Source organism: Brachypodium distachyon, chromosome 1, assembly GCF_000005505.3.
Source record: "Brachypodium distachyon strain Bd21 chromosome 1, Brachypodium_distachyon_v3.0, whole genome shotgun sequence".
NCBI lineage: Eukaryota > Viridiplantae > Streptophyta > Magnoliopsida > Poales > Poaceae > Brachypodium > Brachypodium distachyon.
Window position 1 is genome coordinate 46,634,466 of NC_016131.3, and position 9,645 is coordinate 46,644,110.

Below are 9,645 nucleotides of genomic sequence, written 5' to 3' on the forward strand. Positions count from 1 at the left end.
GAATCATTGTAACCAAAGAAGACCTAATTACGTCAAACAGTTGTGTTGACAAAATGTTACTCCTTATTTTCCGGTTTACTAGACCATCTTAAGAATCGTTGTAACCAAAGAAGAGCTAATTACGTCACATAATTGTGTTGACAAAATATTACTCCTTACTTTCCGGTTTACTGGATCATCTTAAGAATCGTTGTAACCAAAGAAGACCGACCAAGATACTAACCATCATCTCCTTCATGCATTGGCTAGTTTTAATCGGTGCCACGTTGAGGACTAAAATCTGCAAAGTTATAAACTGATTTTGATAACAGATCCAATTATATTATTTTTCATCCGATCAATCACAATAACTTTTTCATATCACTTGTCAAATTTACATAAATTTGATCCCGCATTCTCAAAACAAGCTAGTTTGGACCTCATTCGTTCACTTGAAGAAGGTACATTATTTTTGTCCTAAGTAATTTTAGAAAAAATTAACCAAAATTCTAAAAATAATATTACTAACATTTACAATATCAAAACCTATGCCATCATTAAACATGTTTTTATAGCGTGGACAGAAAGCTAACATGTCTAGGAATTACGGGAAAAAAAATGTAAGGACGAGCTTTTAATTGCCGCTATAGAGAAAAAAAAAATAAGAAGAGGAAGGAGCCAAGTGCCAACCTCATCCAGCCAGTCAAGATCGTATCCTGGTGACCCGCAGGCCGCAGCCGCCGCGCACAGTCCCGGACCAAACCTTGCTAACCGCTAAACAGACGAAACCGATAGCCCCTGACCCCACCTAACCGTCGAGCTTACCGCGTCATCGTCCTGCCGTGCTCCAGCATGGATCGGGCAGCAGCCCAAGAAATGGCGGTCAAAGATGGAGACAATCCAATAGGCCGAGGCCCGAGGCCGAGAGCGGTGTGTGTGTCAACAAGTGCTGTCCTCCTGGACTCCACACTGTCCTCCCAACACCCCTATAAGACTCGGCACACTCCACCTCCCTGGGGCTGCCCAGTACTGTCGTCTTGCCGATTAGTGCCCAGCCTTCGTGTTGGTGGCCGCCGAGATCGACCGCCATTGCCGCCCCTCTTGCCTGCTCTGCTTTCGTCTTTGTTGTTCGATCGGCATGGGCGGGTTGCCGCGGCGGCTTGTCGTGGGGAGCCTCTGGCTGACAGCCTTGGCGCTGCTGCTGTGCGCGGATGCGGCGGCGGCGGCGGCGGAGGGGACGGCGGGGGTCGTGAGCGTGGACGCGCGGCGCGCCATTGCGTCGACGGACGAGGACTTCGTGTGCGCCACGCTCGACTGGTGGCCGCCGGAGAAGTGCGACTACGGCACCTGCAGCTGGGGCCACGCCGGCCTCCTCAACCTCGTAACTTTCGATCCTTTTCTCGCCTGTCCATGGATTATTCTCGCTCGATTCCTGACGCCATTGTTGTTCTGTCCTGACCTCGCAGGATCTGTCCAACAAAATCCTGCTCAACGCCGTCAGAGGTAGGCGACAACGATGACCCGAACTAGAGATTTTGGCCGCATGTAGCAGCAGCTCATCGATCCTCGGGTTTTTTGTTTTTCTTGGCAGCATTCTCGCCGCTGAAGCTCCGGCTGGGCGGCACGCTGCAGGACAAGGTGGTGTACGGCGCCGGCGACTCCGGGCAGCCCTGCAAGCCGTTCCTCAAGGGAAACGGGTCAGAGTTGTTCGGTTTCACGCAGGCATGCCTGCCCCAGCGCCGCTGGGACGAGCTCAACGCCTTCTTTCAGAAATCCGGGTATGTATTAGTTAACTTCCCGTATCTTCCCCACGAAATTAATCCCCTCCTACTGAATTTCCATTCAAAATTAATTTCCTACTACTACTTAATTTCCTCCAGATCACTTCACCATCTTACGGTGTGCTGTTGTTACTGATCCGAATTAACACTGCAGGGCGACAATTGTGTTCGGGCTGAACGCGCTCAACGGCCGCGTCCGTCTGCCGGACGGGTCAATGGGAGGAGACTGGGATATCTCCAATGCGGCATCGTTCATCCGTTACACCGTCAGCAAGGGCTACAAGATCCATGGATGGGAGCTCGGTCCGTTACTCTTTCTCCTGCTAAATTGACTTTAAACACGAAATCAGGGGGACACACAGGGTTTTGCACAACCTGGTTCAATCAGGAAGTGATGCATTTTTTAAATTTTGCTCTCTTCTCCTTGCAGGAAATGAGCTCAGTGGCACCGGAGTCGGGGTCCGGATCGGGTCCGGCCAGTATGCCAAAGACGTTGTCGCCCTGAAATCGGAAGTCGACAAGATATACCAAGGCAATGCATCTTCATCCAAGCCGCTGGTGATCGCCCCCGGAGGCTTCTTCGACAGAGGCTGGTTCAAGGACCTCCTCGTCAAGACCAAGCCAAACATGCTCAATGCGGTCACCCACCACATCTACAATCTAGGGCCAGGTATGTATGTAATTGACCTCAGTACCTCAACTTTGCATGCTGATAAAGAAAAAAGGGAAAAATTAGACTGGGAACTGAACAAGTTTTGTCGGAAAATGAACATCGACAGGGGTGGACACACATCTGATAGAGAAGATCCTCAAACCGTCGGTCCTCGACGGGATGGCCAGCACATTCAGGAACCTCCAGGGGCTGCTGAAATCGACCGGCACGTCGGCCGTCGCGTGGGTCGGCGAGGCTGGAGGGGCTTACAACAGTGGCCACCACCTTGTGACCGACGCATTCGTGTTCAGCTTCTGGTAAGATGGCAGTGTTCAATTCTCTATAAAAGAGTTCTTGATGAGGAGTGCTCTCTTAGTTATGGGGATCGTGTGGGTTTTCAGGTTCTTGGATCAGCTTGGGATGTCGGCCAAGTATGACACAAAGACCTACTGCAGACAGACCTTCATTGGAGGGAACTATGGCATGCTCAACACATCAACCTTCGAACCAAATCCAGACTATTACAGGTAGATACAATTATGTTTTTACTTATGATCTATTACTGTGCTAGAACAGAATTTGCACTGAAAATAATGTGCAACCTAAGAACCAGTTTGATTGCGTATGATCTTCTTGAGATCGAATGAAGTGACTGGCCTGTGGTTTTCATGACATTTCTTCTTTTCTGTTTCCTCCACAGCGCTCTACTGTGGCATCGCCTGATGGGAACAAAAGTTCTTGCTACAAAATTCAGCGGCACCAACAAGATCCGCGCCTACGCGCATTGCACAAAACGTTCTGTAAGAAATCCAGATGATCCATCACCTTTTTCATCATACTAATAACAGTGATCTCATCTGCTGATCGCGTGCCGTACCCTTTTTTGTTCCTGTGTTTCAGCCAGGAATAACCCTGCTGCTGATCAACCTCGGTGGCAACACCACAAACCATGTCTCTGTGACAAGTGAAGGTGCTGCAACGAAGCATGGGAGGAAGGTCAGACATGTTGTTGGCTTTGCTCAGGGAGCTGGAGCCATGAGAGAGGAGTACCATCTCACCCCCAAAGGTGGCAACATTCAGAGCCAGGTGATGGTGCTGAATGGGAAGGAATTGGCCACTGATGCAGCTGGGAACATCCCTAGGCTGGAGCCTGTCAAAGTGGATGCAGCACAGCACATTGCTGTGGCACCTCACTCCATTGTGTTTGCCCACATCCCACATTTCCATGCCCCTGCATGTAGTTAGGGGGGTTTTGCCCTTTTGGTGTGAGTTTTTCTTGTTATTGCTGGTTGTTATAGATGGAGTAAAGATGGGTAGCTAAGCTTGCCCATCCCAAAGATAATAAAATGCATTGCTGGATACTTTGTGCATTTATGTTTTTAGTCTGTATAATGGAATGGTTGGAGGGACAATTAGGGGGGCATACTGAGTACAGTTATTTATTGCAGTGGTAACCTTAGGTATACTAGTGCATCCAGTACAGTTACTGAAGATGCAAAAAGAACAAATCCAGCCGTGAATAGTACGATCATGATGCTATTAGTAATTTGGCTTGTCACATGTCAGGACTCAAGGACTCGAATTCAACCCATATTTGAATTTAGTACTTTAAATAGTGTGGTTGTCTTTTTTTTCTTAACAAAAGTTTTGTAAAATCTGTGTCTAAATTTAGTACTATTTTAGCATCATAAAATGATTGGATCTTTTCATGACTTTCCGATACACTTTTTAATAGTGGGAAGACGAATCCGGTTTCTAATTTCCCTTGGACATTCATTCAGTCGGGGACGGGAAAATAGAGAAAACAGAGGTGAATCAAAAGAGACAAATCTAAGGTGAGTGAGTGCCTTTAGTTTGCAAGACATGTTGGAAAGACTCTCACGGATCGATTTCATCCAAACAAGGCAAAGCGCTGTGCGGACTGAAATCACGCGCGGCGGCGAGAGCCTGCTAATGAGCAAATCTGATCCAACGTCTCTAATTTCCATTTAGGACATTCGTTCTTTAGAGGTTGAATGAGTCAAAGGTTTCAAGGAAGCTACGATAAATCAACTTATGGGGAAAACAGGAACTTCATAGAACTTATATTTCATATCTTATGATTGGGGAAGAACAAAACAACACTCCACACCCTTACTACATCCTCAGCACTTCAGGGTGTATTGATCTTATGTAGATCAAAGACAAATTTTGGGCGTAAGATAGCAGCATATATCCAGCTAATGACACAGGCAGATTAGTTTCAGAAAAAAATAGACTTGCAACCACCATTGACATGCAATAATAATCATATCATTGTTCAAGGGTTCAACATTATCGTCATCGTCGTCATCAGGAGACGAGGAAAATTTGCCAGACATACACCACGGGAGAGTGCACAATCTGGTCTCTTCTACATGGAGCTACTACAAGCCGTGAGTAAGACTAAGGTAACACCCTCAAGGCCCCAAGAGACCGAAACGGTAGGTAATGCAATAATAATATCCCGAAACGACATATGAGAGAACCAAAAGCAACAGCGCAACATACGAACTGACTGGCAAGGAATTATTCGTGATGGATGTCCGTAGATCATAGGTCCGCTTAATGTGAGTCCTTTAGAGGTAGTTGAACAGAACGCCTCCGTATGTCGCGAAGAATGGCGCAAACACGAGGGACTCGACGGCCATGAGCTTGATAAGGATGTTGAGCGACGGGCCTGAGGTGTCCTTGAGGGGGTCTCCAATGGTGTCACCAATCACGGCAGCCTTGTGGCAGTCTGATCCCTTGGGACCAAGGGATCTGGCGTGCTCGCTGTTACCAGCCTGAAGAAGATAGTGATGAAGTTAATGACAAAGTTGGATATAGCAAAAATACTAGGTCGACAATCAACAGTCAATGATCAATCAAGACTTTTAGAACATTTACCTCGATGTACTTCTTTGCATTGTCCCATGCACCGCCAGTGTTGGAAGCAGAGATGGCGATCTGTCAGAGAGGAAAAAGATCAATCCCTGGAATGAACTGGCTGACAGATGTACTCAAAAGGAAGAAAAAAACAAGTGAAGGGTACCTGTACTCCAGAAACAAGAGCGCCAGCCAGAACACCAGAAAGAGTTTCCACACCAAAGAAGGTTCCGACAACGAGGGGAGTGAGCATAACCAAAGCACCAGGAGGAATCATCTCCTTGATGGAAGCATCGGTAGAGATCTTGACGCAGGTTGCATAGTCTGGCTTAGCTGTTCCCTCCATCAGCCCAGGAATGGTATTGAACTGCCTGCGAACCTCCTCAACCATCTTGAGAGCAGCACTTCCAACACTCTTCATGGTCATGGCAGAGAACCAGTATGGGAGCATAGCTCCAACAATCAACCCAATGAATACCTTGGGAGAAAGGACATCAACAACCTTCACTCCAGCCCTGCTGACAAAAGCACCAAAAAGCGCCAAGGACACCAGTGCAGCTGAACCAATGGCGAAACCCTGTAAAAGTATATATGGATGGATGGAGTTACATAGCAATTACAGTTGATTTCACTTAAAACCCACAACTCCCACTGCCTGATTCCCTGCTAATCTAATAGATCATTTATTTATCAAATACTTCCGGATGTGCCAAAAATTAACAGTAGTGAAGTAAATAAGTCACCCAACAAATGTGTAGGAAAATTTACCTTCCCAATAGCAGCAGTCGTGTTGCCAGCGGCATCAAGAGCATCAGTTCTCTCACGGATTCTGTGGCTCATGCCGGCCATCTCAGCAATTCCACCAGCATTGTCACTAATGGGACCATAAGCATCAATGGCAAGACCAGTTGCCATTGTGCTTAGCATGCCAAGAGCGGCCATTGCAATGCCATACATCGCAGCAATAGAGAAGCTGACATAGATGCTGACAGCAATAGCGAAAATTGGGATGATAACTGACTTGTATCCCAGAGCAAGACCGAAGATGACATTAGTAGCAGCACCAGTTCTGCAGGAATCTGCAACATCTTGCACAGGGCTGCCACAAGAAAATAGTTGGGGGATAAAATACTGTAACATAGAATGATGGAAAAAAAAATATAACAACAAAATAATATGTCTCTTACCTGTATGCATTGCTAGTGTAGTATTCTGTGACAAACCCAATAATGAGACCAGCCCACAGACCAATTGACACACAGAAGAACAAGCCCCTGAAAAGCATAAAAAACTTTAATCAGAAGAGAGTACCTTTCAGAAATAAATACCAAAGACTAACAAATAAATTACCAGTTGGCCACTTCCTTCTGTGTACCAAAGTTGAAGATGGTGAACTTGGCTGGAAGAGCCAACCAGCTGATTATCGCGACACCAACAGTCATCAAAGCAGTTGAGATAATGAGCTGCTTCTTTAGAGCGGGTTCAATTTCATTTGCAGCCTTAATCTCAAAGAAATCAGTTGCAAAGAATGTGGTCAACAAGCAGACAATGATGCCAACAGAGCTCACAAGCAGTGGGTAGCACATCCCAGTGAAATCATGGTTGATTCCAAAAGATGAGATAGATGCAACAACAAGAGCAGCACAAGAAGATTCTGCATATGAACCAAAGAGATCTGATCCCATTCCAGCAATATCACCAACATTGTCACCAACGTTGTCAGCAATCACCTGCAAAACAGAGTTCCAGGATTAAAAAAAAATGCCATGAAGCATAAGGATCGACATATGTAAGCATTTTGAGCTAAATTCCATAAAAGTATTAGCCAAAAGCATAGAAGATAGCTTACAGCTGGATTCCTCGGGTCATCTTCAGGAATGTTCCTTTCAACCTTGCCAACGAGATCAGCACCCACGTCAGCAGCCTTTGTGTAAATACCTCCACCAACTCTTCCAAAGAGAGCCATGGAAGACCCACCAAGACCATAACCAGTGATGGACTCAAAAAGACCTTCCCAGTCATCACCGTAATACACCTTAAATACGTTGATGGTAATGTAAAGAACCACAAGACCACTTGATGACAATAAGAAGCCCATAACTGCACCAGAGCGGAAAGCGGTGATAAATGCCTTCCCAACACCCTTCCTTGCTTCGAGGGTTGTTCTGGCATTTGCATACGTGGCAATCTTCATTCCAAGGAAACCAGACACCAAAGATGTGATGGCTCCAAGCAAGAAAGATGCAGTGCTAAAGAGAGCAGTGTAAAGAGCTGGCTTGCAGATCTTGTCCTTGCTATAGGTGCAGGGCTTGCCCTTTGTGCTGAATCCCTCGATCGACCCAAGGAATAAGAAGATCAAGACCGCGAAGATGATCATGAAGATACCAACATACTGGTACATAGTGAAAAGAAATGATGTTGCTCCTGCTCATATAGAAAGTCAGTGTTACCAACAAATCATATGATCAAACTCAATAGGATTTTGTAACCTGAAGTTTTATTACACTTAACTGTGTACATATTAGATTATAACTTTGGTCCAATTATATGTTTCCGAAATAAGTATGTACTGAAATATGATCTACCTACAGACCGACACATTTGACAAACAAATGTCTACCACCCACTGCCAGTTTTTACATCTAGGGGAGAACAGCAAGCAACAAAGTACCCGATCCTAGCCGACAATTCCAGAAGTTGCTCTTCGTCCGTACCCATCTCAATCAATGAACTCCTCGGGTCGACATAGGTGACACAAAATCAACAAACTGAAGAAAGACACGTATACGATGAGCAGCAGGCTAGACAGGTGACCGAGATCCCTATCCAAGAACCTGACGTTTCCTGTCTAGATCGACCTAGACCCAAGACAGCTGAGTCCAATAATGACGTGAGGCAAGCTCAAGTCGGGCAAATCATAACGTGTCCAGCTTGCTACGTTTGGCAGATCCATCACGCACCTTCCAGTACCAAGAAAAGGCGAGCAACGGGGAAGGTGTGCAGTTGTCCACTGAAAGCTACAGCATCTTTACTACAGCGTCGACAAAAGGCAAGAGCATCGATACAAGCATTAAAAGAACTGTTTATTGAAACCTCGATTTAGAACCAATTACAAGCATTTCAAATCAATTTTTAATTTTTAAGATATATAAATGGGATGGAGATTTGCTAGCCCCACTGAAGCCACATAAACAAAAATCTAACAAAACAAAAGTAACCCAGGAGCCCCACTTTTAAAATCGTGCAGATTTGGGACAGGCCAGCAGTGACTGAAGTATCACAGGAGTGCGTAGTTTGGAGAAAAACGACACTACTTGGCAGCGCCGACAAACGAATCAAAAAGGTCCAAACGCACGGATTTGGCTTCCTTTGCAAAGCTTCAGCTTTTAACATCATCCTAGTTCAGCTTTTGCATGGTTTTTATCCATCTGTAGAGCCCGTAAAGCGCAAAAACATTCGAGGAGCTCCCCGAGCTAAAATTTCAAAATTCCCCGTCAGGTCAGCACTAAGATAGACAGAACGGAGCCATTTACCCCTGAATGAACGCACTAGCCATGAGATTCTACTCTCTAAGTACCAAAAGCAAGAGGCTAAAACACTACTCGCGGCGAAGAACGCGCCGCCAAATCCGGCGGAACGGCCACGGAACGCGCGGATCTAAACGGAACCAGCCCAGATCTGGGGGAGAGAGTCCCGCCTCGGGCGCGCTCACCTTCGGAGATGGCGGTCTGGATCTCGGCGCACTTGACGACGACGTTGTGGTCGTTGAGGCCCTCCTCCTCCTCGATGAGGTAGTCGCCGTAGCCGTTCTTGGCGCCGGTAGCGCCGGCCGCGCCGGGGGTGACCTTGACCCGCGCGACGAGCACCCACTGCACGACGGCGAAGACGATGCCGATGACGGCGGCGACCGGGATGAACACCTCGGTGCCGAGCGCCGAGAGGATCGCCATGGCGGCGGTGGCGTCGGCCGAAACCCTAACCAAACCGAACGGACGGACGCGAGGGGAAGGCGGCGGCGGGCGAGGGAAGGGTGTGACGCGTACAACCTCTCTGGCTCTGCGTTGAGCTTGGGAGGCGCGTGGGTTATATAGCGGGCGGGGGCAGCTGCGTGCGCCGAGGATAGAGAGACGGGACTTGGACGTAATTGGGAAGGACTTCCAGGGGGCTATCCGTAAGAGTCCATGTAAAATTCTGGCGATGTGAGGCAGGCCGGGATTTCTCTTCCGCTTTTCCTGGTGCCAATGGCAGGTGGGGCCCCGAAGATAGGTATGTCTATTTATCCACTGGGGGCTGGGGATGCCAGAGAATCAATTGGCCCAGATGCTGCAGAGAACCAACGATGCGAGT

The 9,645-nt window shown here is 47.2% G+C and overlaps 2 protein-coding genes across 2 annotated transcripts; one reads left to right on the top strand and one right to left on the bottom strand.

The window, feature by feature from the left end:
* Positions 1-828: 828 nt before the first annotated feature.
* On the top strand, positions 829-3,784 carry LOC100834568 (heparanase-like protein 3). The gene is made up of 9 exons (XM_003560971.4): positions 829-1,360; positions 1,446-1,482; positions 1,571-1,757; positions 1,915-2,063; positions 2,191-2,430; positions 2,540-2,729; positions 2,814-2,939; positions 3,113-3,212; positions 3,313-3,784. The coding sequence occupies exons 1-9, from the start codon at positions 1,118-1,120 to the stop codon at positions 3,655-3,657; spliced, it is 1,617 nt and encodes a 538-aa protein (XP_003561019.1). The 5' UTR covers positions 829-1,117; the 3' UTR covers positions 3,658-3,784.
* Positions 3,785-4,648: 864 nt separating this feature from the next.
* LOC100833667 (pyrophosphate-energized vacuolar membrane proton pump) lies at positions 4,649-9,367 on the bottom strand. Its single transcript, XM_003564169.4, has 8 exons — positions 9,011-9,367; positions 7,148-7,722; positions 6,649-7,028; positions 6,486-6,572; positions 6,067-6,397; positions 5,465-5,875; positions 5,320-5,379; positions 4,649-5,216 (listed from the first exon to the last, which is right to left on the bottom strand). The coding sequence occupies exons 1-8, from the start codon at positions 9,246-9,248 to the stop codon at positions 5,010-5,012; spliced, it is 2,289 nt and encodes a 762-aa protein (XP_003564217.1). The 5' UTR covers positions 9,249-9,367; the 3' UTR covers positions 4,649-5,009.
* Between the last annotated feature and the right edge of the window lie 278 nt (positions 9,368-9,645).

Bases quoted from the DNA above. Each gene is read 5' to 3' on its own strand.
- LOC100834568 (XM_003560971.4), top strand. From the start codon at position 1,118: ATGGGCGGGTTGCCGCGGCGGCTTGTCGTGGGGAGCCTCTGGCTGACA. The intron at 2,431-2,539 runs GTATGTATGTAA...GAACATCGACAG, and splicing joins CATCTACAATCTAGGGCCAG to GGGTGGACACACATCTGATA. The intron at 2,940-3,112 runs GTAGATACAATT...TTTCCTCCACAG, and splicing joins CCAAATCCAGACTATTACAG to CGCTCTACTGTGGCATCGCC.
- LOC100833667 (XM_003564169.4), bottom strand. From the start codon at position 9,248: ATGGCGATCCTCTCGGCGCTCGGCACCGAGGTGTTCATCCCGGTCGCC. The intron at 6,573-6,648 runs GTAATTTATTTG...TATGCTTTTCAG, and splicing joins CAGAAGGAAGTGGCCAACTG to GGGCTTGTTCTTCTGTGTGT. The intron at 5,217-5,319 runs GTAAATGTTCTA...TATCTTCTTCAG, and splicing joins ATGCAAAGAAGTACATCGAG to GCTGGTAACAGCGAGCACGC.